At 49.0% G+C, this 26,136-nt stretch overlaps 16 protein-coding genes across 16 annotated transcripts; 9 read left to right on the top strand and 7 right to left on the bottom strand.

Moving 5' to 3' along the window:
• Positions 1-3: 3 nt before the first annotated feature.
• On the top strand, positions 4-1,097 carry COCCADRAFT_32011 (uncharacterized protein; the record flags this gene model as incomplete). Its single annotated transcript, XM_007708521.1, has 4 exons — positions 4-154; positions 216-220; positions 273-374; positions 423-1,097. The coding sequence occupies 4 exons, from the start codon at positions 4-6 to the stop codon at positions 1,095-1,097; spliced, it is 933 nt and encodes a 310-aa protein (XP_007706711.1).
• Positions 1,098-1,419: 322 nt separating this feature from the next.
• On the bottom strand, positions 1,420-2,433 carry COCCADRAFT_81715 (uncharacterized protein; the record flags this gene model as incomplete). Its single annotated transcript, XM_007708578.1, has 2 exons — positions 1,420-2,285; positions 2,370-2,433. The coding sequence occupies 2 exons, from the start codon at positions 2,431-2,433 to the stop codon at positions 1,420-1,422; spliced, it is 930 nt and encodes a 309-aa protein (XP_007706768.1).
• A 235-nt stretch (positions 2,434-2,668) lies between these two features.
• COCCADRAFT_81826 (uncharacterized protein) lies at positions 2,669-2,824 on the bottom strand (the record flags this gene model as incomplete). The annotated part of the gene is made up of 1 exon (XM_007708577.1): positions 2,669-2,824. A coding segment is annotated over one exon (156 nt), but the record flags the coding sequence as incomplete, so codon positions are not given.
• A 363-nt stretch (positions 2,825-3,187) lies between these two features.
• Positions 3,188-5,155, bottom strand: COCCADRAFT_383 (uncharacterized protein; the record flags this gene model as incomplete). The annotated part of the gene is made up of 6 exons (XM_007708453.1): positions 3,188-4,487; positions 4,541-4,551; positions 4,630-4,709; positions 4,762-4,797; positions 4,849-4,911; positions 4,963-5,155. 6 exons carry the CDS (start codon positions 5,153-5,155, stop codon positions 3,188-3,190), a joined length of 1,683 nt encoding a protein of 560 aa, XP_007706643.1.
• Positions 5,156-6,799: 1,644 nt separating this feature from the next.
• COCCADRAFT_64554 (glycoside hydrolase family 131 protein) lies at positions 6,800-7,763 on the top strand (the record flags this gene model as incomplete). The annotated part of the gene is made up of 3 exons (XM_007708576.1): positions 6,800-6,887; positions 6,943-7,036; positions 7,091-7,763. Coding segments are annotated over 3 exons (855 nt in total), but the record flags the coding sequence as incomplete, so codon positions are not given.
• Positions 7,764-8,615: 852 nt separating this feature from the next.
• COCCADRAFT_49158 (uncharacterized protein) lies at positions 8,616-10,169 on the top strand (the record flags this gene model as incomplete). The annotated part of the gene is made up of 1 exon (XM_007708575.1): positions 8,616-10,169. A coding segment is annotated over one exon (1,554 nt), but the record flags the coding sequence as incomplete, so codon positions are not given.
• A 186-nt stretch (positions 10,170-10,355) lies between these two features.
• Positions 10,356-10,715, top strand: COCCADRAFT_81597 (uncharacterized protein; the record flags this gene model as incomplete). Its single annotated transcript, XM_007708574.1, has 1 exon — positions 10,356-10,715. The coding sequence occupies one exon, from the start codon at positions 10,356-10,358 to the stop codon at positions 10,713-10,715; it is 360 nt and encodes a 119-aa protein (XP_007706764.1).
• A 638-nt stretch (positions 10,716-11,353) lies between these two features.
• Positions 11,354-14,032, bottom strand: COCCADRAFT_81536 (uncharacterized protein; the record flags this gene model as incomplete). Its single annotated transcript, XM_007708573.1, has 6 exons — positions 11,354-12,739; positions 13,010-13,490; positions 13,546-13,680; positions 13,733-13,873; positions 13,927-13,963; positions 14,014-14,032. The coding sequence occupies 6 exons, from the start codon at positions 14,030-14,032 to the stop codon at positions 11,354-11,356; spliced, it is 2,199 nt and encodes a 732-aa protein (XP_007706763.1).
• A 418-nt stretch (positions 14,033-14,450) lies between these two features.
• On the bottom strand, positions 14,451-16,355 carry COCCADRAFT_32006 (uncharacterized protein; the record flags this gene model as incomplete). The annotated part of the gene is made up of 4 exons (XM_007708520.1): positions 14,451-14,536; positions 14,585-15,819; positions 15,869-16,280; positions 16,340-16,355. 4 exons carry the CDS (start codon positions 16,353-16,355, stop codon positions 14,451-14,453), a joined length of 1,749 nt encoding a protein of 582 aa, XP_007706710.1.
• Positions 16,356-16,637: 282 nt separating this feature from the next.
• COCCADRAFT_21698 (uncharacterized protein) lies at positions 16,638-17,307 on the top strand (the record flags this gene model as incomplete). Its single annotated transcript, XM_007708484.1, has 4 exons — positions 16,638-16,640; positions 16,700-17,152; positions 17,202-17,246; positions 17,299-17,307. The coding sequence occupies 4 exons, from the start codon at positions 16,638-16,640 to the stop codon at positions 17,305-17,307; spliced, it is 510 nt and encodes a 169-aa protein (XP_007706674.1).
• Positions 17,308-17,700: 393 nt separating this feature from the next.
• On the bottom strand, positions 17,701-18,344 carry COCCADRAFT_32005 (uncharacterized protein; the record flags this gene model as incomplete). Its single annotated transcript, XM_007708519.1, has 3 exons — positions 17,701-17,736; positions 17,792-18,209; positions 18,295-18,344. 3 exons carry the CDS (start codon positions 18,342-18,344, stop codon positions 17,701-17,703), a joined length of 504 nt encoding a protein of 167 aa, XP_007706709.1.
• A 1,169-nt stretch (positions 18,345-19,513) lies between these two features.
• Positions 19,514-20,067, top strand: COCCADRAFT_81476 (uncharacterized protein; the record flags this gene model as incomplete). The annotated part of the gene is made up of 3 exons (XM_007708572.1): positions 19,514-19,590; positions 19,637-19,953; positions 20,009-20,067. The coding sequence occupies 3 exons, from the start codon at positions 19,514-19,516 to the stop codon at positions 20,065-20,067; spliced, it is 453 nt and encodes a 150-aa protein (XP_007706762.1).
• Positions 20,068-20,158: 91 nt separating this feature from the next.
• COCCADRAFT_32003 (uncharacterized protein) lies at positions 20,159-20,669 on the bottom strand (the record flags this gene model as incomplete). The annotated part of the gene is made up of 3 exons (XM_007708518.1): positions 20,159-20,205; positions 20,256-20,601; positions 20,655-20,669. 3 exons carry the CDS (start codon positions 20,667-20,669, stop codon positions 20,159-20,161), a joined length of 408 nt encoding a protein of 135 aa, XP_007706708.1.
• Positions 20,670-20,971: 302 nt separating this feature from the next.
• Positions 20,972-22,091, top strand: COCCADRAFT_81573 (uncharacterized protein; the record flags this gene model as incomplete). The annotated part of the gene is made up of 3 exons (XM_007708571.1): positions 20,972-21,022; positions 21,090-21,147; positions 21,196-22,091. The coding sequence occupies 3 exons, from the start codon at positions 20,972-20,974 to the stop codon at positions 22,089-22,091; spliced, it is 1,005 nt and encodes a 334-aa protein (XP_007706761.1).
• A 1,023-nt stretch (positions 22,092-23,114) lies between these two features.
• COCCADRAFT_32001 (uncharacterized protein) lies at positions 23,115-23,753 on the top strand (the record flags this gene model as incomplete). Its single annotated transcript, XM_007708517.1, has 2 exons — positions 23,115-23,204; positions 23,262-23,753. 2 exons carry the CDS (start codon positions 23,115-23,117, stop codon positions 23,751-23,753), a joined length of 582 nt encoding a protein of 193 aa, XP_007706707.1.
• Positions 23,754-24,517: 764 nt separating this feature from the next.
• COCCADRAFT_32000 (glycoside hydrolase family 16 protein) lies at positions 24,518-25,867 on the top strand (the record flags this gene model as incomplete). Its single annotated transcript, XM_007708516.1, has 3 exons — positions 24,518-24,825; positions 24,879-25,419; positions 25,475-25,867. The coding sequence occupies 3 exons, from the start codon at positions 24,518-24,520 to the stop codon at positions 25,865-25,867; spliced, it is 1,242 nt and encodes a 413-aa protein (XP_007706706.1).
• Between the last annotated feature and the right edge of the window lie 269 nt (positions 25,868-26,136).

Genomic DNA, 26,136 nt, shown 5'->3' with positions numbered 1-26,136 from the left:
AACATGGCTCAAGCCGCGAAGAGGGTGACTTTGCCCGAACTGCGCAAAAGTGAAGATGTAAAGCCTGTCAAGAAAACGCCGATTCATTATCCCTTCTGGTTCGGCGGCAGCGCAAGCTGTTTTGCGACTTTCTTCACCCACCCGCTGGATCTTGGTAAGTCTTTGCGATCTTCTTTCGTATGATATGTGGGGTTTCTGGCTAACAATGGGAATAGTAAAGGTATGTCACACAGGGTCGCATGCGCCTGTTCTTGTTTACTCACAATTTTTAGGTCCGCCTACAAACACAGGCGACTCATGGCGTACGGTTAAACATGGTGCAAATGTTTTCTCATGTTATGAAAACTGATGGTGTACTGGGTCTTTACAAGGGCGTATGCCTTCCCCGCTCAACCTTGACGACAAGTTCTAATAGACTATAGATATCTGCGGCGCAGCTTCGTCAAGGCACATATAGCATGACACGCTTCGGTGTGTACGAATCGCTAAAAGCCCGCATGACAACGACCGATAACAGACCTTCGTTCCTTACACTCGTTGGTATGGCCTCAGTATCAGGCTTTCTTGGTGGCTTTGCTGGAAATCCAGGAGACATCCTGAACGTGCGTATGCAACATGATGCTGCGCTGCCAAAGGAGAAGAGGCGAGGCTACAAAAATGCTATTGACGGTATCATACGCATGTCGCGAGAAGAAGGCGTAGCTAGCCTGTGGAAAGGCGTTTGGCCCAATTCCTCAAGAGCCGTGCTCATGACTGTTGGCCAACTGGCGACCTACGATGGATTCAAGCGTGTCCTGTTGAACTACACACCTCTTCAGGACAATCTCACCACGCATTTCACCGCGTCTTTTCTGGCAGGTTTTGTCGCTACCACGATCTGTTCGCCAGTAGATGTTATCAAGACCAAAGTCATGAGTTCAAGCGAGAATGCAGGCCTTGTCAAAACAGTCTCAGATACGATGAGGGCTGAGGGATTCCGCTGGATGTTCAAGGGCTGGGTACCAAGTTTCATTCGCGTCGGACCGCATACTGTACTCACGTTTCTATTCTTGGAACAACATAAAAAGGTCTACCGCCAGCTCAAGAGGGTAGATTAGAGGGAAGATGTGAAGAAAAAGAAGCTTACAAGAGAGCTGAGGTTGAGCTATAGACAGGTTCACGATACCACATGGGCGGGCGTTTGGCGCGGACAGCATTCTTGCAGCGCTTCACTGTTACTTGTATATAGAGGCAGGTCTCCAGCACATAGAAGGAGGTACCAATACACGACTGGTAATGCATCTCTGGTGGAGTTCGCGAGCAGCTTGAGAAGACATTGACATAAGAACAAAATTGCATTCGTTCAAGTCCCTTCAACGATGATCCAGGCCGACTACCACAACCCATTACGATGAGTACATACTTGTACATCTTACTCTCTCAATACCCATGCTTCGCCAACTCCTCGTCTGTATACTCCCACAGCTTCTTCCTCAACCCCTCATCCCTCGCATACTTACTACCACCGTCCTTCTTACCAACCGGTATATAATACGCCCCATTCTCGAGCTGTTCCTTGGGCACTGTCGCACACCATGTGGTATTCAGCGCCCCGCCCTCTGGTCCTCTAAAGTGACCCGGTAAGACCAACCCTATGATCGCATAGACCCACAGCCCAACCTTCAAAAAGATATTGGTGCGCAGCGTGTTGAACAGATCCGTCATGATCACACCTGGGTGCAGCGACACAGACGTGATCTGGGGATAGTGTTCAGCGAGAGCCTTAGCATAGACCAGGTTCGCAAGCTTCGACGAGCCATATCGGCGCACAGTGCTCTGCTGCTCCAGCGCAGCCTGGTCGAAGAGAATGCCCTGGGAAACAGGCATGACGTGTCCGTAGCTGCTCAGACTGATGATGCGCACATCGGCGGCTGGAAGCTTGGCCGTCTCGAGCATGGTGGGCAGCAGCAGCTTGGTGAGCAGCGCGTGGCCCATGTGGTTTGTGCCAAACTGGATCTCGTAGCCCTCTTTCGTCGTGCCGTACGGCGTCGCCATGATACCCGCATTGTTGATCAGGATGTCGAGGCGCGACTCGCGGGCCTTGAATGTAGAGGCTGCTTCGGCGATGGACGCGAAGGATGTTAGGTCGAGGGAGAGGTACTCAATGTTGCAGGCGTTGGGCACTGAGGATTTGATCGAGGCAATGGCATCGCGGGCTTTGGACTCGCTGCGGGCGGCGAGGTAAATGCATGCGGGGTTGTGGGCGGCGAGATATGCGATTGTTTGCTTGCCTAGGCCAGCATTGCCTGTGTGGACGCGTTAGGAAGGTTGAGGTTGAGATATTGGTGTCGCTGGGAGCGGCTGCGAAGGAAACGTATATGCGTACGTACCACCAGTCACTAAGATGACTTTGCCCTCCAGGTTCCCAATGTCGGTCGCGGGATTAAAACCCATGGTGATACTTCGTAACGGGTATATGGGTATCGCGTGAAGAAGCTGTGTCCGTATGGCCTTGGAGTGGTGTAGATGTGTTTCCTGCAGTAAGAGCGCGAAAGTGTTGATCTGTTGGATCCGGTGTATCCGAGACGCCGACTGTCGCCGCTACAATGGGCGTTTCCTTAGAATTTAGAGTTTTTGCGGTATTCCCTGGCCCAGCCTACTCGTCGTAGGCCCATGGTAGGAGTACGTCTCATCTCCAATGGGTTGGCGACATGCCGAGGTTGAGAGTGCGCCATGACGTCGTATCCAGGACCCTGTTTCGGTACGAAAGGCCTCGATAGTAGCGCAACGCGCCTACAATCGTGTTCTGGTTCCAATGCACAGCCGTACAAGGCCATACTGACGGAAGTCGATGCAGTTTACTCGGAAGTTGTGAAAGAATCGACTGCCCCAATCAGTGCTTACCACGCTGCTGATATGCATGTGGGCGTTCTGGGCAATGCTTCAGCACATTGATTACGTATTGAAAAAGGGATTATTGTTGCTTCGAAGATACGAGGTACTGTTCAGTCTTTAAGTCATATAGCATTTTTGTTTGGTTCCAGAGTATTGATACAGATCATATCATAAATTGCCATACCTCAATAATACATCATCTCAGCCCCCCAAATAGCCCCCACCTCGAGCCAAGCTCAGAAGAATGTCATTCCCCGCCTCCAGTCCGCCTTTGGTATCTGATCCTGGTATCATGAGTATGAATAGTGTCTCTTTATTGGGTATCACCAGTGAGGTCAATCGTTTCACTCATTTGTTCTTTCGTCGGGCGAGAAACAGGCATGCGTCTTTTGGTGTTGGGTTTTGCACGTACCCGGGGAGCAGATGAGTCCAGTGATGAAGGAGCTACTTGTCGTGATAACGCTGGTGCATCAAGGCCAGCTATAACAGGCAACTGTGGAGACACAGGTACAATGACGCCCTTTATCTCTTTCTTTGTATGACTAGGTGTAAAAGCACCGTGATCTTCGGAACGCGCTGGAGCCATTTGGGATGGGTAAGGTGGAAAACTCCCCATTGTTTGCGGCATGACATTGTTACTTGGAAGATTGTTCGAAACGATCGCATCTGCTGGCTTCGAGCCCTTGCGACGTCGTTTCATTGGCGGCATGTTTGAAGATTCGGCTTCAATAGCCGACTTTTGTGGTGACGATGTAGCGTTCGAGAGGGTCTCAGGCGCAGCCCTCTTCTTGAAACCGTCTAGTAATACTTTTGCTGAGATGGAAGACTGAATATTTGATGCCGAGCCCAACACTGTAGACGGGGGCGGTTTTTCTGTAATGTCGTCTTCCACACCACCGCGAATCGCTTGCAAGCCGTCAATGATCTCCCATATGGATTTCCAGACCTGGCGATTAAGGCGAAGATCTGAGAAGGACTCGCGAAGCGTTTCGCGGAGTATCCTGATATCTCTTAAAAGAACTTCGTGACCCACTTCTAAGTACATAGAAATCAGGACAGCAACACCAACCATCTCTATAGGTGCAAAAGTTTGAACACCGCGCAGATATTTATTCGCGTTAGTGAAGATATCGGGATCCAGCTCTACAAGCTCGCTAAAGGTTTTCCAGACGGCTGCAAGATGAGATTTTGTAGCATCAGTGACTGATGACGAATTATCTAGCAGTTTAGGGACTGCGTTGTAGGCTGCCTCGAAGACTGGAATTCCGCTTCCATTTGTTGCACGTGAACTCCTGACTTCAATAATCTGACGAAAACAGGCCATGGTGATTTGGAAATCCTTTGCGCGACTTCGGTCTTTCGTCAACTCGTAGATGACGGGGAAATCTTGTACGAAGAGCTTTGCTAGTTCCTGCCATGGTCCCGATTTTGCTCGTATCTTCTCGGCTGCACTAAGCTGGGCACCCATCTGAACTCTGGCAAACAAGTCCTCCTCTTGCTCCTGGGTCAACTCTGCGAACTGGAAGGTAACAAAGTCTTTCTCTAGAAAGAATCTCTGGGCCTTTAGCGGGAGTAAGCGTTTGCGCTTAGTGCCTGGAGCCTCGCAAAACCACCTTGCAATGTTGGTGAGCATGCCTAAGTGGTGACAGATCTCAAAGAAACTCACCATTTCTCTCCCTGGTGGTCATGGCAAGGAATCATTCCTTTCGCAAAAGCTCTCACAGAAGACAGACGCTACTTCCCACCGAAACACACAAAGGTGGCACGTGTTTGTCCAGTGCTTGAGATACGATCCGTCTTTTTGTTCAGAATGATCGGAGGGATGTAGTAGTTTTCTGCAGGGTTAGCCAGACTAGATGGAAGGGACATAGGAGAGGTGTGAATTACCCATCAACGAGTTTATCAAGCCAGTCATGCGATCCGCTGAATAGAGTTAGTAGAATCGCAATAGCAGTCGACTCGTGTTATCCTTACCTGTCCAAACAACCTCCCGCTGATATTCCGGGTCAACATCGATGGTGCCATCTTCGAGCTCCTCTAGTCTTTATCAGCACCCCCTAGTAAAGCCTCTCTAAGCTCTTCTCTTACTTATCAGACTCGCCATATTTCGCATGTGAACGTTCGGGTGCGGCAGTTGTGGTCGCGGCTTGTAAGTGCTCGAATCATCTTCCTCATTCTGCGCGACAATGTCGCTATTGTTTTCGTCTTTCACAACGGACTGAGGCGCGACGGCTTTTTTAGCGCGCCTATTGATCAGGCCAGTCGTGCTTTTGGTTTTCATGCTGATGAGATCAATTCATGTTTGTGTGACATAGAATATAGGTCTGGAGGTGACTAGGTTAGAGTGGGACTTATCTGGGAAGGAGCTAACCCTGGTTGACGCTAGTCTATCACCCACATTCAGCGGGTAAAGGAACAGTAGTATCGACAGTCGGCAGCACTGAGTATTTCAGCTGCACTAACTGAAAGTGTTATATCGCAAGTTCTGAACCTAAAAGACCCATTTTTCTTCCCTTGCAACCAAAGCTCACAGCTAGGAGTTCCTACGAAATATCGACCATTGTTGTGCACAGTCTTAGTATAATTGAAAGAAGTGTTCTGTAGGGTTCACCGAGACTAGTCGACTTGTATCTATCGGAGCTAAGCACTGTGTTGCATGTTACCCATGGTAATCGCGCTAGCGTTCTTCTCCGCGGACGTAACAAGGCGCAATACGTAGTAGGCCTGTTAGGCCCGATAGAGTTCGTCTGTCAGTGATATGATAGCCGCTCTAACTAGCCACCTCTATGAACTCAAAGTGTCTTTGTTTCAATCATCTTTGCGCAATCGTCCCTTCAGTGTCGTCCCCTAAACGTCGGGAGGGCTCATGGAATTTGTATTTGGAACGATTAATTTAACTTCCCAAACATCAATTGAGCATGGCCGTCTCGACATTATGGGCTCAGCTTTGCCTTGCCCATAGGCTGTGATTGGAGTATAAGGAGTTTTGCATCTTCTAGACTTTCGGTCGTAACATGAAGGGAAGAACAACAATAAAAATAGGGCTGATGGAGGTATGGTGCATCGCGTAGGTGGCACTTCTGATCGCCAGGTAGAAATGGTGTTCTTCTTCCAATAGAACACACTGTTGGATCTAATCATTGTCGTGACGATGATGGACGGCTTGATTCTCTTGCTAGTAGCGCTGCCGAAATGCGGGGCGAGGAAGTGCATATTTAATGAGTCTGTCGACGACACTGGCAAACACAGTGCAGCGTGTGGGGCATTTCCAACCTATACGTATTAGTAAATGTATTAGAATAGTACAGAGGTGGCTCCCAAAAGTTATTGCTAACAGGGATACACTGTATTCCTACCGAAATACTAGCGAAGCTTATGCTGATCTGTCCCGCCACCCCTCCTTATACTTATTACTACGACTAAGTCGAATTATTTCTTTAATATAATATAGAATCCTCTCCATCTAACTCTGTATGAGCAGGACCTGTTGTAAATCTTCCTCAACCAGGTAACTAGTCCCTCCACATCGTGCACGATCAAGTGTCTTTACCAGCCGCAACATCAGTCAGTACGGGAACTCTTTATGCATGCATTGCTTCATGAAACATCGGCAAATCACGGCCAATCTGGCGAGCGAGCCGTCGGTCCGAAATGGAAATTGGAATCCTCGCATCATTCCCGTCATTTCAAGGATGCAAGCTCAACAAAACTATGTTAAGTCCGACGCTCATGCGTATATAACGACATGGAAGCATACGAATGCTATCGCACTTCAAGATTCCCATTGTATTTTATGGTGGTTCACATTTGATCGCGAGTATATGTCTCCAAGATGAAGCTTATCCAGTCCTGTTTCGCAGGACTTCTGACTGGGCTTCCTTCTGCCCTGTCCCTCTCACTTGATGCCCTAAGTTGCCCCTTGACTTTTGACGGTCGAATTCCCCAGAATTTCACCGGAGACACATTCGAAACTGCGAAGAGTCCTTTCAATCCTAAATATGTTCTAGGGCAGAGTAAGATATCTGAGCTACTATAATCTGTGCCCACTAACATGTTCAACTCTCTCAGACCAGACATGGAGGGAAGTGATATCATTTCCCGACGTGGAGCCATCGATATTTGATCAAGTAGCTGGAACAAAACCTATCGAGGTAGAGATAACGTAAATCACCTCATCTGTTACTATCGTAATTACCGCTTGATAATGTATATATAGTGACCGGTCCGTCTTCGCATCGTCCTCCGAAGGCCGCGAGACCGCACTCCGCCGAGCTGAGATACTCGTGAATGGAAAAAACCAGACTGTTTCTGGCAAAGTCACATGGCTTTTCTCTATGCGAACTTCACCATATGCTCTTAATCTCTCACACGAGTATCTTCTCGCTTTCCATGAAGCCCAGGACTTCCAGGCAGATTTCTGGTCTCTTAAAGTCGGACTACCGATGCAGGAAACTCTTCGCGGGCCGAACTACACAGGTGGAGGTGATGAGCTGGCAGCATATGGTGAGAACATTGGATTCATACACCCCGATGTCACCAAGTCGATGTTGAAGACCGGCAGCGTCATCTATCTTCAGGGCTGGAAATGGGCCAAGAAAGTCCAAACATATTTCATGGCGCCCTTCGATCCAGACATCTGGCACAACTTTGGGCTGTACCTCGACTTTGACAACAACCAGATGCAAGTTGCTTATTCAACCGGAAATCATGAGTTGAAAATAGTGACGCCCTTGTTGGCAAACAACATATCTGGAAAGGCTCCTAATACTCTGGGCGAGACACACTGGGGCTTGCAGAAGAGGCCAGTTGGTGCGAATATCAACAACTTCCTTTTCGAGGGCTTGCAGCCCCACGGTATTCGGGAACGATTGGCCATCGGGGGGATTTTGCAGATACGCGGGAGCTTGGAGGATTGTTCTAAGATTCAGCCCGTTTAACAAAAAGGAAACTGGTCCACACAAGAAGCCAAATGCAACGTTTGAAACAATGCCATTGGAGTTCTTTGTAAGAAGTTTTGTGAGCTCTAATCTATCAGCGATATCTACCTGCCTACTTTTTGTACTGACGATGTTTCGGGACAAGAATAGTCATTCGCTTGCGACAGGTATCACTGATGCAACGTTAAAGGTCCTATCTGCTCTTAGCAATGCGTTTGTCTGACGTTTTGCTATGAATTTCAGACCATGTAAGACATGATTTTGGCCAGTAAGCCTGGCGCATAGTAAGCGGCCGAATATACCGGCAATGATGTCAGGTAGGTAGTATACAAAACGCCGAACAGCAAACACTATTTACGGATGTGTTGATAGCCAATATTCTTCCTTGAACGTATAAAATAAACGACTTGATTGATATATGATATATCGTCGTGGAGGTAAGTTGCCATTCCGTACTCCTGTAAAACATGGTGATATCAGCCTTCCCTTGTTCTTCAAGACTGCAGCTGGAACACAAAGTCGGAAGATTACATTAGATTTCAGCCTAGCACCTCGTAGAATAGTATCTGGTCTTATAGCACTTGCGGAACCTTTTACTTCTGGTCAGGCTGATGAGGCTGAATATGCTGCCCCGTGATTTACGTAGCGAAGGTCTTGGCAGCCAGCCTTCGGCTACTACCTGCATCAACGTTCGCCATCCACACTCCGCATTCCAATCGCCAAGTCTTTTTCACCGACTTATCCTGGAATTACTGCCCTCATATCATTTCTCTTTTGTTTAGATCGCCGCCTGAACATATCTTCATGCGACTCCTGCAGATTCGTGGCTGTGACGAGCTCAGCCTTGTTGAGCGGTTGCCTGATGATCTCCCACCTTACGCCATTCTTTCGCATACCTGGGGCCCCTCCAATGAAGAAGTAACTTACCAAGATCTTCTGGACGGAAAAGGTAAAGAGAAGGTCGGCTACCGTAAACTTATCCTATGCGGACGACAAGCCGCTCAGGAAGGCTTTCAATACTTTTGGGTCGACACGTGCTGTATCGACAAGACAAGCAGCGCAGAACTTTCGGAAGCAATAAACTCAATGTACTCCTGGTATCAGTCAGCGGGCGTATGTTATGCGTATCTAGCTGATATAGGCCCCGAGGATAGTTTTTCAACAAGCAAATGGTTTACTAGAGGGTGGACGCTCCAGGAATTGTTGGCACCAGAGGAAGTGATATTCTTCGACAAGAGCTGGTCTCTTCTGGGGACTAGAGCAGGCCTAGGAGAAGAGATATCCGAATGCACCCGGATTTCTGTCAGTGTGCTCTCACAAGCAGAACCTGTCGAAACTTTCAGCGTTGCACAAAGAATGTCATGGGCTGCAGAAAGAAAAACGACAAGGATAGAAGACATAGCATATTGTCTGTTAGGCATATTCAACATCAACATGCCTTTAATATATGGAGAGGGAGAAAATGCTTTCATCAGACTCCAGGAGGAAATCCTGAAGATATCGGACGATCATAGTATTTTTGCGTGGCGATCAACCGATGATCGTGGTGGTTGCCTAGCTACTTCTCCAGCCTCGTTTCGCAAATCCGGAAACATTGTACAATGCCTTGCCTTAGATAGCTCCTATGATCCAGTCATTTTGAGCGGAAAGGGAGTTCACCTCAACGTCCGATTTATGGGTATTGGTCACGACAAGCTTGGCTGTGCAAAACTCGATTGCCATGAACAAGGAAGTGGAGATGAGCGGATTTCGATCTACCTGAGGGATACGAGCCTGACAATGAGGCACTTGAGGAGAGCCAAGACCGAGGAATTTGCGCAGACAGATTTTGGGGATTTCGTGTCATCACGGTATCCGGTCAGAAGATTGTGCATCCAAAAATCGCGCGTGGAATCGAGACGGAAAGGCCAGCTCTATGGGGAGCCTGTGCGTACTATATCCGTTACAGTCGCTTCTGTACAACTACCAAGAGAAGAAAAAATGGCTGAAAGTCCTAAGTCATTGATTGAGGCAGTCAAAATAGGGACCGAGGACGATGTGTGGCTGCTTTTGACAAGAGGAGACATCGAAGTGAATAAAGAAGACTACAGTAATTACACAGCTCTGACTCACGCTGCAAGTAATGGAAAAGAGAATATTGTCAAGATGTTACTCAATCACACAGGCATCGATATCAGTCCTCAATGTGTAGATGGGCGGACGCCACTATGGTGGGCAGTACGGAATGAACACAGAGCAGTGGTCCGACTTCTACTCGAAACGGGTAAAGCGAAGGTCAACCTAGCAGACAAGGATGGCTCAACGCCATTGTTCGTAGCGGTAAGATCTGGCAATTTGGCAATGGCTCAACTACTGTTAAAAGTAAATGGTATTGAAGTCAATATAAAGGATAGAAAGCGGTTAACGCCCCTATTATGGGTGACAAGAATGCCTTTGGCGTTAGCTGTGCAAAAGACGGCTCAGGTTGACGTCAACGTAAGGGACGCTAACGGAAGAAGCCCAATTTCAAGATTGGCGAATTATACGTCTGACACTGGCTACGAAATGGCTAAGCTACTGCTCAAAATACCAAGCATCGAAATCAACTCAAAAGACCCCGAACGACGGACTCCCCTTTTATGGGCAGTAATAAGAGGCAATATTAGTATGGTGCAGCTGTTACTTAGGACACCCGGCGTGAAGGTCAACGCACGAGACAACAATGGACGGACTCCTCTCTCATGGGCAGCATCGTTAGATTTGTACCACATAGTTAAAGAGCTACTCCTAATACCACACACGGATCCAAACCTGGAAGACTATAATGCAAATACGCCGCTTTCATGGGCACTGAGGACAGCCAGGCCGAAAACTATAGAGGTGCTCAGAAGTCACACGCGTCACGGATATGATATCGATCTATAGCAAGATACGATGGGCAATTACGACGCCAGGATCATTTCAGGTCGCATCAGTCCAAGAGCTGCGAAAAGACGACGAAATGCTCCATGAAAGCAAAAAAAACAAACAAAAAATCTGAGACTTTTTTTTCCACCGTCGTGTTACGAAGAAAGCTTGTATTTCGTTTTCCAATACTACAGCTAGCAAGTTTTCGACGTTGAACGCCGAAGAAACTCCCTTGGGATTCTACAACACGTATCAAAATGCAGATACATATGATTGTGATGAAGGAAAACAATCATCTTGTTCACCCACAAGAGTTAGAAGAACAACTGCGCTACTCGCCGTGAAAAAAGTTCCATCGATACTTCATGTCTAGAGTTCAAAAGATGATTTTGTGTATGTGAAAGGTCGAGAAAATGTATATTTTCTGCACAAAAGGCGAAAGAGTTAGAAGTAGATCGCGTCGCGAGATACGTAACTCAAGACCAGAACACGTAAATGAGGAAGCGAGAGATGGGTGAATGGACTTATGTATAACCCGAACTTTTATTATTACATAAGATCCCGTTCCTTTTGTTCCCAGCACATCACTCCACCTCGTTATATTCGTAAGACCAGCCATGTCACCCAATCATTAGCACATGACTGTTGGAAAAGTCTCATCCTGTGTGGCGCGAAAACATGTTGTGGAAATGTCCTTCGTCCTCGACAGGCGATGGGTCTGCCATTTCCTCACCTTCTCCAATTTCATCAGCCATGTATCGCGGGTCCGTTATGATGGGTACTTCCAACTCCTCATCTTCTTCCTCTTCCATGTCCCTATCAGACTCTTCGCCATCGCTAATCTCAATGATTTCCAGCACCCTGGCTTTCTCAGACAAGCGAAGATGGATGTCACCGAGGTGCTCTGACTGCTGTATGTCGAGCATATCTCTTGTGCCTAGTGTGAGAACCATCATGAGACCGTGGCAAGCAACCATTTTTGTATTCTCCGCAGGCGGAAGTAGCTCTTCAAAGGTAATTTCCTCAGCATCGGTCGCAACGCCTGTCTCTATCTGCTCGCGATCTCGCTTCTCTTTCATCTTCTCGCGTATGTAGGTGATGAAGTTTTCGCCTTCGATGGAAAGTACTTTAGGTAGCTGTGAGTCGGTATTTGGAAGAGCTGCTACCTCAGGAAAATCTGAGCTGAGTCCTGGAAGTCCAAATCCATCGCCCGCAAAATCTGCGTCGCTTGTGAGATTATTCAAATCAAACGGAATAGACTGACCTCGTCCATGCAGTGGAGAGGCGGATACCAGGCGACTTCCATGTCTTCCGTGATCGGCTGAGCCAGTCATGCCGATACGCCTACTGCGAGGAATGGCTGACGAACTTCTAGCAGAAGCACTCATGTTCCATGGCATTGCAGAAAAGATGTGTTGATCATCGAGAGCAGGGGCTGCTTCACGAGGCAGTTCAACTGCAGCTTCGTCGTCTCCGAGAGGCATAGAGAATCCTTCGTCATCGGCAGCTCGAGCAGCTTCAGGCTCACCACTCTTCTGGCGTACACGACGGGCCTGTTCTTGCGTAGCATCGTCAATGCCGCTATCGCGATCATGCTTTCGTCCGGTTACTTTGCGACTCATGCCAGTGATAGTCTCGAAGAGTTTGTCACCCATGAACATTTCGAATGGACTATAACCTTCGCGTCTAGGAATACGATGGCCAATACCACCTAGTCCAGACCCCCATACATAATGCTCAGCATTTTTCTTTGCTTGTGTCAGAGCACGATTATGAATCTTCTGTTGAGTGGCAGCCTTCATGTTCTTGAGATAGTTCGCGCCCCAGTCTATCAGGTCCTTATTACGAAGTTCCGTTGCTGTATCTGCAGGAATGGCGCGTGGAACTCGACGTCGGCGCATGGGAGCGGTCAAGGTTTCCGATGATTCTACCACTTCTGAAGACTCTTGAGACTGTAGCGCGCCACTTGAGAAATAATTGCCGCCTTCGGGAAGAACGTCTTCTTCGCCGGGAAGCGCAATATGCATCTCATCGTCTGGCAACTGATATATATTAGCACCCATGGTATGTGTTTTGGGTTGTATGTAGACATAGAAAGTAAGACAAGTAAACAATGAGACAAATGAGAGAAAAGAGAATAAGAAGGCAGTGTTTGGGGCATGCTTCCACAGGTCAGGTGAAGTATTTGCGTCAACGAGCTGAATGTCCTGGGAACGTGGACGACTTGTCGCAAAGCCACAACCACAACCCAGGTGAAAGAAACGACTGACTAGACAGTGCAGAGAAATATAAATGATCACTAAATAACTCACCTGATCAAGAGCCTGTTGTCCCTGTAGAGGTTCCTTTCTCACCTTATCATTCTGACCAGCATCCCCAGACCTGGGCGCACGTGCAGGCGTGGCCGGGGTTCTGAGCGACACAGTACTTGGCGACGGCTGAATGATCTCGCCATCATCCCCAAATTCAAAATCTGGGTCTCCGATTTCGATTGTGTCGCCAGCTCCAAGCATGGCACTGTGGTAACCAATGCTGCCTGTTCCATAGTCGCCTTCGAATCTAAATCCGCCTGGAGTTACAGGGGAAGAAGTAGGGAGAACAAGACCACCTGCAGTCCCAACATGAGGAGAAGATGAATATAGCTGAGAGCCAAACGGTGTCAAAGACTGTGACTTGCCGGAGTGTGTTATGTCGAGGTTGAAGTTGCAGTCTAGATCAGTGAGTAGTTCTGGTGGAGGAGGAGCAAAATCGGGGAGGAACGAGGGATCATCTTGTAGCATGAGTTGCTCTGGACTAAGTATATCTATTAACTGACTGTTCCGGAAAGGGGCGGATGATGATATCCTACTTGGCTTTGCCGGCAGTTGGATCAAGCTCGGTATTTTGAACTGTCCGTAAGGCCATTCTCAGAGCAAGTTGAGCATTCTGTGCGTCAGAAAGAATATATCCGCACTGCTGTAGATACACTCGCGATAGTCCATATCTGCACGTGTTAACAGTGCTGCGTATGCTGCCCGGTGAGCAGAGTGACTTACAACAAGTTTCCCTGTAAACGTAAAGCCAGAGGAGCTACTGGATCGATGATGGTTTGGCATGCTTTGGATACATCGACGTCGAGAATTTGCTTGCGGTTGATGCGCTTCAGGCTTGATTTGGCACCTAGGGTTGCAACGAGCCTGCCGTTTCTGTCAGTCGAGGGAAGGAGTAACTGACAGCTATCATGACTAACCACACAGTCGCCACACCATATTTACGTGACGTAAGAACTATAAAAGTCAGTTGAGTCTCTGGGCTAGAGTCCTGAAAGGAAGCCTACTTTCGTGACTGTAAAACATGATGGTGGCGGTTAAGACGTGAAACGAAAGACTGCGGCGATAGTATGATACAGTAAAGAAGGAAAAGGTAAACTGCAGATAGGAAGGCTTGAAAGAAAGTCTAGGAGATTGTTGCGGAAAGAACACAGAAGTGCTGGATGCGGGCGTCGTGAAGCTTGGCAACACGTCGACGCGTTTTTACGACGCGGAGTGAATTGGACGCGAGGGCATAAACAAGAACGATCGGACAATATCTATTAATGCAAGTCTAGAAGTCGTGCCCTCATTACTCATAGTTCAAAGAGTATCTCTCATAGCGCTTTCAGCTAGGTCAACGCCAGTGTCATGCGTCGTCCTTCGCTTAGCCCGCGCTTCTACTTTGCCATATAGCGACAATGGCATCCTAAACGCCATCTATGGAGTCAGTCGTTGATTGATTCTATGCGTCACCCATCTGCACATCCTCCTCAATGACTGGCAGGGGGACCGCGCGGTAGAGGAGGATAAGAGCCGAATGGCTTTGTCCTATGCCAATGTCAGTCACGGATCATACCAAATGGCGGAAACACTTACCTCCACCAGAGAGAGTTTGTATTCTTTCAGAATCAACTTCGGAAACCTTCTCGTCATTGAACCACCACCACTTGCCGTCTTCCTCCTTTCGCTTTCCAGTGACTGGATCCTTGGCTCCCTGCTTCTTAACAAAGGATGTGTAGTGACCACTGTCAGCACTGGCGCCCTGGTGGGTGATGACACCTCTCAACTCGTAGAGACCCGTCTGGTTGGCTCCTTCATCAGCGGCCATTTTGGGATCCACAAGTGCGAGGAGCTCCTTCTTGGCAGCCACGATCGATGCGATACGCTCGGCTTCGACTTGAGCATCGGTCTTGTACTCGACATCCTCCATCTTAGCATCCTCAGGCTTGCTGGCTTCCTCCTTCTTTTCTGCGGCCTCCTTCTTCTTCTGCAGAGGTTCCTTAGAGGCGGTGGGTTCAGTATCGTTCTCTTCACCAGCCCTCATACGCTTTTGTCGCTTGCGGGCGCGCTCGAGATCCTCCTCCTCCTTGCGGACATCGCGAATCTTATCACGTATGGGAACAAGAGCCTTCCTCAGTTCGTCGGTACAGAACTCTAATGCGTCCAGCTCTTCTGGGAAGGTGACCTTGCGCATGATCTTTGCCTTCTTGTTGGTGTCTCGTCGCCAGTCAAAGCGTACAAAGTGGACTGGAAGGTGCTTGGGCAGGCGTGCAATCTTGGAAGTCTTCGTGTACATGGCATTTCGTCCTAGAACTTCTGATCGCTTCTCAATCTTCTCTTTCAGACCAGCGGCGAGGCCATCTCGGAGATGGTTCGTCTCGACATTGATGTGGCAGTTGAGCTTGAAGAATAGATCCTCGCTGTGAACTGCCTCCTCGCCACCCTCTTTTGCTGCAGGCTCGTCGCACTCCATGACCGACTCGAACCTTCCCGACATATACTTGTCAATCCAAGACATGGTCTGCTTATCCGCACCTGACGCATCCTTTTCGGCGACCTTGAGCTTTTGTCGTAGTTGCGATACTATCTGTGACCAAGCTTCTTCGGCATCCTGCTGTGCGTAGCCATGACCATCTTTTGCTTTTTGTGCGAACTGGGGGAAGGCCGTTCTGAGCGCGTTGAGGAACATGAGCGGAGGGAACCCTTGCTGTGTCTCGGACATTTGCTTGAACAGATCGCGGAGGGAGCTCGTGAGGTCAGTCGAGGCACCGAGACCACCGAGGCCGAACTGGCTGAGTTGCTGCGCGGAGCTGGATGAACCGGCGTCATTGCTGTATGTAATCAGTATAGCGCAAACAAGTATTCGGGGGGAATCCATACCTTGCGGAATACCGCAGAAGCTCTTCCTGAAGTTCTGGGATGGACCGGAGCGTCTGTAGTGTAGAGTTCATATAACAAGTGTTGCCCAAGTTTTGAAGACCGGCAGGTGTGGCGCCTTCGAGCTGCGCGGCTTCTGCCTCGTCCATGTCCTCCAAGAACTTGGTGGGGACCTTGGGCTTCTCAATGACGACTCCGGTGCCCGAAGGCGTTCCCATCATCATCAGAGTCTGGCCGGGCTTGAGGCCCAGTTTGGACATATCGGTGTCATCTTTGAGCTGTCCACCCTTGACAATGACTTTCTGGCGCTCTGGCTCAACTCCGGTGATAGAGAATAGCTGGTACTTGAATGTTTCGCCGTTGGATGTGGTATCCACTTCGACCTCGTGCTTCTTGCCCTGATGCTTTACGATTACTACAAACATTCAAGTCAGTACGCAAACGATCCAAAAGTGACGGTATATCACCACATACCTGGTATAGACGCCATGATGTCTACTCGACTACTGTGCAAAGAATGTGTATGGGGTCTCGGGGGCGGAGGCGAAAGAAAGACTTATAATGCAATCGTGGGGCGACATGTAATGGTCGACGGCCGAATCATGAGGAAGAGGTGCCGCGCCAAGCTCAGCCGCCGCCCGGAGCTCCAGCCCCACTAACAACCACCTGCAGGCAGCGCCAACTCCCAGTGCTGGCATGTCATAGCCCGCCTTCTTCCCTTGACTGCAGTCCTGACATCTGAACACAGAGCTGGTGCCGAGCTCGCCTCACAATGGTATGTCTTTATGAGTTCCTCTGCTGCCCGACTACTTGGGCATTGCTAACGTCCGCCAGTCCCAATCTCTCCGCCCATACCTCCAGTGCGTGCGCTCGTCCCTCACGGCCGCCCTCTCCCTCTCCAACTTTGCCTCGCAAGCCTCGGAGCGTCACAATGTTCCTGAGATTGAGGCTGCAAGCTCCCCCGAGGTCATCCTAAACCCCCTCACCGTATCGAGAAACGAGAATGAGCGCGTATACATTGAGCCCAGTATCAACAGTGTGCGAATAAGCATCAAGATCAAGCAGGCAGATGAAATTGAGCACATTCTGGTCCACAAGTTCACACGGTTCTTGACCCAAAGAGCCGAGTCGTTTTACATTCTGCGGAGGAAGCCAGTCAAGGGCTACGACATCTCGTTCCTGATCACCAACGCTCACACTGAGGAGATGCTGAAGCACAAGCTGGTTGACTTTATTATCCAGTTCATGGAGGAGGTCGACAAGGAGATTTCTGAAATGAAGCTCTTCGTAAGGCACCGCTGACAATCTATGGGTGGCATGAGCTAACATTGCCCAGTTGAACGCACGAGCACGTTTCGTTGCCGAATCTTTCCTTACTCCTGTACGTCTTGCCCCGCTGTCGATCACGAACTCTTGGCTAACAACACAACTAGTTTGATTGAGCGTGCCAGGATGGCGTTTGTATATATCACGTCATTACGGATGTCGGAACAGAAGCAGCCATGCGAGACGGACTATGGTCGAGGGCCCAATTCGTTGGCTTGCAAGCAAGCGTGGGCATGGAAAAGTTGGGATCCAAGCTGAGCATTCGACCAGCAATGAATACAAACACGAACTTGAATCACCTTGCCGCACATGACGTGCACAGCGACGTCTCGAATATGTCTACACAATATGGTCTAATAGGCTCCGCGGTCCGAGCCGGGCATCACATACGCATTGGAATTGACATGGTGATTTGTTCTTCATTCCATTCATTCGTCTCTGCGACGTTGACTAGGTGTATCGTAAGTTTGCAGCGACTTCTCGAGACGCTTGCTACTCGCTGTCAATGCTTACAACTTGGCAAGGACGGCATCAGCACCAGAGACCTGCACATTGTTAGACTTGCACAATCCGAATCAATCCGGATGCAGAGCAACTTACCGAAACCTCACCAGGGCTCTTCTCGTTCTCAGCATAGATGACCTTGCCATGGTCGAAAACCATAGCCCAGCGACCGTTGCGGTCACCCATGCCAGCATCCCAACCGTAGTTCTTGCTGAAAAAGGTCTTGGTGTCACTCAGAAATAGGACCTCGTCGCCCTTTACGCCGTTGACCTTGCCCCACGCATTCATGACCCACGCATCGTTGGACGCAATCGTCGCGATGATGTCGACGCCCTTGTCCTTGAACTCCTTGGCCTTGGCAATGTAGGGTGGCAGGTGATACGCCTGGCAGCCGGGAGTGAAGGCACCGGGAACGGAGAAGACGACGACTTTCTTGTCAGCCCACTCCTTGCTTGCGTCGTATTCTTGAGGACGGCCGCATGCAGTGGGGTCGCTGTCGGTGATGGGGGCCCATCTGTAGAGAAGATCAGTATTTATCTTGTGAAGCAAGCAAGCACCGAGTGCCCATTTGAGAGTACTAGACGAAGGGAAGCACATACTCGAACTTGACGCCCTCGGGGAGCTTGTCGCCAACCTTGAGAGGAGCCATCTTTGCAATTGTTGTATGTGAAACGTGAAAGTGTAAAAGGTGTGAGAGAAAGGTAGTCCAAAGTGTGAAGAAAGCTTTGTATATATCGATTCAATCAATTACAAGTAAAAGAAAACTCCGAGCAAGAAACCCAAGGAGCTTTATCTAACTTAAGTACTAGCTGGCCAGGAAGGGTGCGGGACCCAAGCAAAGGAGGGGCAAACCTTGCCCGCTTCACCCGCTTTTGCTTGCTTTGGCCGGCCGAAAACCCCTTACCTCGAAGCTTCTTGCGTATAGCCCTCTCGAGATGAGAATAGTGGGGCAAAAAGACAACCACACAGCGGATACGGCTCTTTGCTGGCGGAAAGTGCGACAGCTCTGGCGTCATCTTTGCCGCCAAGGGGCCGCCGGGTACCCTGAACAAGTTACATATATGTACGTCCGCGTACAAATTACAAACTGCCTCGTTTTGGGGTTATGCGACCGGGGGTTTTTCGCGCTGCGTTGCTTTTGACAAATCTTCTCGGCCTATGAGAGGGCGTGATGCGGGTACCTGAGTGAGCAAGCTGAAGAGCTGGTGATGGAATGGTGGGGACTAATACAGAGATGATGCTACTGCTACCTTGATGCTTGGGTAAAGCTACTATAGAACGGCGGCTCTGGGCGGCTAGCTTTGTCAATTGGAACGTCCTAGACCTTCGGAGTGCTGCGCGCCTAGTATGCTGGAGCTTTGTCATTTGATGCAAAGCCTCGGCATCTTTGTCCTTTCCTACGTATGCGCTACTCGAGCGTCTGAGATGGGTTGCTTGGTTCGAGAAGCTTCCCTTTGCTATCGATATCGAAGTGGGGCGTGGGGTCCACCGCGATCGGCAGCAGCGCGTGGCAGAGGTCGCGGCAGGCAACGACAACAACGACAATGCTTTAGGCCTTATGTTCAAACATGACTATGGATGCTAGTAGTATGTAGAGTGCTGAGGGACCATCACATAATCATTTGAGAATGATCAAAGCGGCATTGTTTTACACACTAGGCATCCAACAATGCCGATGTGCCGATACCAAACAAGAGCTCGGCACATTAGAGTGAGAGTATGTCTCGACACCACGGCAAGTTAGACAGTATATAGTTCAGCCAGAGCGAACTCTGAAATCTTCACAAATCATCTGGAGTAATTCAATCTGATCGAGCCATGTCTCTTGCACCACCATTCACCAAAGAAACCGCCCATGCCAAGGTCAAGAAGGCCCAGGACCTGTGGAATACCCAGTACGTTGGCACATGTTTACGCTTCTGCGCCACCTGATTGTTCTAGAAACCCCCAGGTAATCGCCCAGGCCTACACTCCCGACTGTGTCTGGCGCAACCGATCATCGTTCCTCGTAGGCACTGCAGCTATTGAGGACCTCTTGACTAAGAAGTGGGAGAAGGAGAAAAGCTATCGCCTGCGCAAGGAGCTTTTCGCATTTACCGACAACAAGATTGCAGTGCAGTTCTGGTACGAGTTCCAGGATTCCCATGATGGCATGAAATGGAAGCGGTGCTATGGTTTGGAAGACTGGACCTTTGCCGAGGACGGAAAGATGCGGAAGCGGCAGATGAGCGGCAATGACATCAATATTCAAGAAGCTGGTAAGTCCTCTGGTGCTTATTTTCGACCGATACAGTCCCCTAATGGCATTTCCAGATCGATGGTTCAAGGACGGTGTTGATGTTAATCAAGTCGAAATTAGCGAAGCTCATTAGTGAACCAGTCTATTGCGCTATTCAACCTAGTGGGGTATCTTGTTGCTTGTGTAAAAAACAATTCCAGTTTGCAGTGAGTCTGTCAAAGGCCCTAGGCAGGAGGGGTATCATGGATAACGACGAGAATGAATTTGGGATCTGGTTGTAGATTAGTACATGGCACATGGTAACCCGTACGATATTCATACCCGGTACAATGACCAATTCATTCTTCTTGGTTCGCAACCGCAAAAGCTTCACTTCGTCCTCCTTGTCTAGCTCATCGACGAGACTTCCTGCTGCGGCCAAGAACGACCACACCGAGCTCGCGACATCTTCCGCGCTATGAATCCCGCTCTCCTTTCTGCCGTTCGCGTAGCTCTCGGACGTGGATTCTCCAGAAGCTGGAAGGGTGCTGTTTGGGTTTGCAGACGAGCTTTTCGAGATGAGGCCAGAGGTGCGTATTATGTTGCCATTCTCGCGCGACAATATGAGAGTGCTCTGTACACCAGGCTTCTGGCTCAAGCGGGTGAGCAATGCGAGTGTCTCGTCTGGCTGGGTCATTAGTTAGTCAACCAACAATCCAAAAGAAAACATATACTAAATACCGCGTTTTGGGCCATGTTCAGTGAAACAGGGCAAAGAGGCGGGGTAAGAGATGTGGTCGCGGTCAGGTTATTGCCAATGACATCGGCAGACAAGACCGCAGCTGGACCCTGCCAAGCCATGTCCTTTTTAGGCCTCTTTCGCACTAGCGGCATCCATGGGTCTTTAATTTTCCTGCTACTTACACTCGAGCGCGCGCTTCAACATCATCGCTGTAATCGATTTGAGATTGCTTCCAATTTTCGAACCTTTTGTTTCGTAGTCGCCTGCTAGCAAATATATACCCAACTAATTTAGAAGACGCGACGCGAACGGCATCATGACAGCGAGCTCGAAAAAGAAGAAGGAGAGCAAAAAGAAGGATTTCCAGGTAATGGACGATCAATCTGGTACTCTTGTGACTGTAGCTAACAAAACTTTAGAAACCAAAATTAAAGGTTGGAAAAGCAAAACCAAAGGCGGCAAATGCGACAGACACCAGTTTCCGCGCAAAGTGTAAGATGCGCGATAGCCGGGATTGCGAAAACCACTAACACTTATTAGCAATTGCGTTGAAACAACAAGCTCTTTCTACTAGTGCTCCAACTCTAGAGGCGCAATGTGCCCATCACCTAGGTCTACTCAATCACAAGGCTGACTCGCAGCGTAAAGAATCGCTGGCGTTTTTAACCTCAGCAATCATTAGCAATCCGCCCACAGCTCCATTACCCCAACCGTCATCTGTCATCATCCCTACGGCTCAGCGCCTTATTCTCGATGGCACAAAGAGCGTTCGCCAGCAGTTACTCAAACTTTTGCAGAGTTTACCACCGACGGATATTGCCGGTCATGCAGATCAGCTGCTCCTTCACACAAGAGCTGCTATGACGCATCTAGCAACCGAAATCCGTCTGTTTGGTCTCGATATGCTTGAATGGTTGCTTCAAGTCGCAGGTGATGAAGTAGTCAGTTGCGCCGGTGGTTGGGTAAAAATGTTGAAATGCTTCCTCAGCCTACTCGGTTGGCAGAGTGAAGCAGCAAGCAAATGGTCAACAGGGAGGTCATATGGGAAAGCTGATTCGAAAATGCAAGTGAGGCAAATGAGCGTGTTGACTTCATTTCTCCGCACTGGACTCTCACACACACAATCAGCAACTACCATTGACATCAACGCAACCGATTTTCCACTTTGGCACACCCAGCACCACATGTTATCAGAACGGTCCAATGCCTATGCACACCTCAATCTATTTGGTGCCGCAAGAGACGAAGAAGCAGAAATGTATGAAGACCGCGAGGACCGGCAAAGGGTATTCCACGAACGCGCCGAGGCTGCTATCGTTGCAGGATTGGAAGAAGCCATAAAGGCTGGCGGGGAGTTGGGCCGCGCGGGCGCACAACTTCGAAAGGTTACTAGGGAAGGCATGGCAGACTTCTACCGCGAAGAATTGATGCCTTGAATATGGAGGTTTTCTTCTTCGCGGAATCGACGCAATTGATACAACAGCTGATATCAACTACAACAAACTGGGCCAAGACAGCCTAGAACTTACAGTTCTAGCTGTTGTCTGGTACATATTTCCGGCACGGCATAAGTCTGGGGCTTCGTAACGCACATGACTCCATCACGGATTACGAGTTCTTTACCTCGGATCCGGACATCACATGCACACAAACGTCTCTGCTTGGCTAGGAAGGTGGTAGTCCAACATGGGATTGAGACCGGGATCAATGCTGTCAAATGAAGAGCCAAGACATTCGATTAAAGTCAGCCTTCCTGGATACTAGAACGAATAAACTAGGAGTAGCCAGCAAGCAATACTGGATTGAGGCGCCGAAGGGTGCGAAAATTATGAAGAACACTGGCCGGGAGAAGAGTTGGCCATTCAGTGCCACAAAGGAGAAGACAAACTGTAGTAGTAGCAAGACGACAGGATCCATAGAAGCGCTCTATCTAGCGTTGGTGGCATGAATACAATATTGAACCAACACACTCAGTCTGAGAAGACAACAAACATCTTGAGACATCTGCCGATACTAGGATCGTTGCAGTCAGCTCATACTGGCTTGGCGCAATATCGACCCCGCATTTTGGTCAACTCTGGGGTGCATTGCTGAACAGTGTGAATATCAGATGTAGAATACTCTCAGGCACAAGGGAACCAATCTGGTTCAGCCGGACCGACAGTGCGCAAATGGCGGGCGTTGGAGCTGCGGCCTTGATTGACGTCAGGACGCTAGTCATGCTACGCGAGACGCGCCCGGTCGAAACATCGCTGCAACAATTCCAGCCTCGGTGGAAATTGTACTACTGGCCACATTGATATACTTGCGATACCCCAATCTGTTTCTTTCCTTGCATTCGGAATCACTGCGGTACTTAGATCATATCCTTTTTCGTTTACCGAGTTCGCAAACTCAAATTCCTAGCCACGTAAACGAAAACCTCTCCAACGATAACAGAATACATACTCCACGATAAGATGTCGATGATATCGCAGACACTGCAAGGTGCAGCACTCAGCGTAACGTCCAACGTACTCGCGCAAGCCATATCATCCTACAAAGATGATGTACGTACTGTTGTGGAACAATTCATGTGAAAGCCAGGCAATTAATATTTGTCCTAGACGCCCTTCGCTCTCAATTACCAATCCGTACTCAAATTCGTCGTCTTCAGCGTCCTCAGCACGCCGCCCAATATCATTTGGCAGGGCTTCCTAGAAGACCAATTTCCTACAAATGTTCCGTCAGCACCGGCTTCTACCTCATCCGAGAAATCCGCGTCCAAATCCGAGCCTGCGAAGACAACCATGAGCAGAAGAAATGTTTTGATCAAGTTCATCCTTGATCAAACGATTGGCGCTGTTGTCAATACGCTCATGTTCGTGAGTTATATGGCATACGTTAATGCGCAGGGTAAACCGGGCGTAAACGTTTTGGATGTGGTTACTAGCGATTGCATCAACAAGACGTGGTCCATGATGAAAGACGGATACAAGTTCTGGCCAGCGATAAGTCTTATTAGCTTCCTGTGGATCCCTGTCGATAAGAGGGTTGTTTTTGGAGCCTCAGTGGGTGTTGTGTGGGGTATCTACCTTAGTTTGGCTGCGAACGCATAGTTCCGGCTACGAGAGCTTCCTCCATACTTTCAAATGGATATGCTTCTCTAAGATGAAATCACGACCTTACGAAGAGGCTCGGTATGTGTCAGTGCTCAATCAACTGTTTGAATATTCCCATATCTTCCTATTGAACCATATCCCAGTGAAAGATTTCTTTTGAGGTAATCTTCGTTACGTCTCCGGTAGCGATACTAAATTTGCATCTCAGAGCCATTACCAAATTTTATGCAGCTGTCTTACTAACCTCTGCAGCCACTGACGGACTTTAGGAAAGTAATCTGGTACACCTAGTGGGCTGACAAGGATGATATCTGTCATGTTGGCCCACCCAGCTTCATGGTGCAATCCCAATGGATCTATCGGCGTTAGAGCGCGGGGTGATAAATACCAACAGAACATCTAAAATAGCCAGTGAGAACAGAGCGACCGGCACATGTTGAGCGCATGACCGCAGCGTGACGATGCAGTAGTGGTGAGAGTCTTTACCAACGCAAACTAAATTACTAAATATCATTAAACCGACTGGCAGCCTTTTTATTGCTAGAACAGACTGGAAAGACAGCTCGGATAGATCCACAGCAACCAACTCAGCAGATTAGAGATTCAAAGGTTAACTTCCAGCACTCCGGCTTCGCCCAAGTCGTCATCTACTGGTAATTGTAAAACGAACATGTCCATAAAAGGGATATGTCCTACATACCTATGGCATCTCCTACACACTCGCTCTCCATTCTTTACATTTTTGTTTTTCACTGTACACAATGGAGACTACCCCTTCGCCAGCCGTGTCCGGCTACCAGAACCCATACAGGGATGAGTTCTTTCGATCACGGCGCGTTAAGCCTGAAGATGTTCAGCAGCCGTGGCTCGACAAGAAACACCCCCGGCAGATATGGGTTACAATCTTTCCCCTCCTTGGTCTGGCTCTTGGCTTGGCCGTAACAGGAATACTCATTTGGGATGGATTGAGGTCCGTTGCGCAGCACGGCTACTGCGAGATTCTCAACGACAACTTCACTTCTTGGAATGAAAGTCTCTGGACAAAGGAGGTCGAGCTTGGCGGTTTTGGGTAGGTGACAGCACTCGGATGTGAAGCAGCTCGAGACTGACTTTGATATGCAGTAACGGGCAATTCGAGATGACTACCGACACACATGAGAACGTCTTCATCGACAATGGCGAGCTCGTCATAAAGCCTACTGTCCAGAATGAGGAATTCATTATGCAGGACCACATCATTGATCTCCGCGGTCACGGCTGTACTGGCCCAGCCTGGACGGACTGCTTTGCATCTACCAACACAACAAATGGTACTATCGTCAACCCTGTCAAGTCCGGTCGCATCAACACCAAGCTCGGTGCTTCGATCAAGTATGGACGCGTCGAGGTCGTTGCCAAACTGCCCGCTGGAGACTGGCTGTGGCCATCCATCTCTATGTTGCCCAAGGACAGTGTCTATGGTCCCTGGCCCCGCTCTGGTGAGATCGATATTATGGAGTCGCGTGGTAATGCACCTGGCTATGCTCAGGGTGGAAACAACATCGTCTCCAGTACGCTGCAATTCGGTCCCGACTCCAACCACAACGGCTGGTGGCGTAACAATGTCAAGCGAAAGGCACTACACACCACGTATGCAGCTGGATACAACACCTTTGGTGTCGAGGTTCGTTTCATCATTCACTTGAATTCCAGCACGGTGACGCTAACCCAAAATCCAGTGGTCTGAGAAGTACATCTTTACGTACATCAACACACGCCTTCTCCAAGTCATGTACACACATTTCGACGAGCCATTCTGGAAGTACGGTGGCTTTCCTCTGGCCGATGCTAACGGCACCCGTCTTGACAACCCGTGGGCGCACACCAATAGCAACACGTCGCCCTTTGACCAGGACTTCTACCTCGTCATCAACCTGGGTGTCGGATCAACAAACGGCTGGTTCGAAGATAGCAAGTGCGGTAAGCCATGGATTGACAAGAGTGCTCGTGCTAAGCTCGATTTCTGGGAGGCGAGAAATCAGTGGCTGCCTACGTGGAAGGATGGTGGGCAGATGAAGGTCAAGAGCGTAAAAATGTGGCAGCAGAATGGACACAAGGGTTGCAAGGTTTAAGTCGTGGACTGGTCAACTAGAAGAAACTATTGACTCGCTTTTTTCGTCGCGAATTAGGAATCAGTAGCTTACTTGCGCTTACTGTGTTTTGGCATCACTGCATCTAGGCTATAGATTCACCGACTAATACGTGCTCATGATACAAATTGGTAATACGGATCTTCATCTCTCCTCATACAACTCAATCTGGTGTCTTTCTGAAGAAAACCGAGTTTGATACCCTCTAGTGTCTACTCGATTTGTTCTTTGCAGCGTGCTGCATACAATGT

Source organism: Bipolaris zeicola (genome assembly GCF_000523435.1).
Source record: "Bipolaris zeicola 26-R-13 unplaced genomic scaffold scaffold_2, whole genome shotgun sequence".
In the NCBI taxonomy this organism is placed as follows: Eukaryota; Fungi; Ascomycota; class Dothideomycetes; order Pleosporales; family Pleosporaceae; genus Bipolaris; species Bipolaris zeicola.
This window is presented reverse-complemented; position numbering and strand designations above follow the sequence as displayed.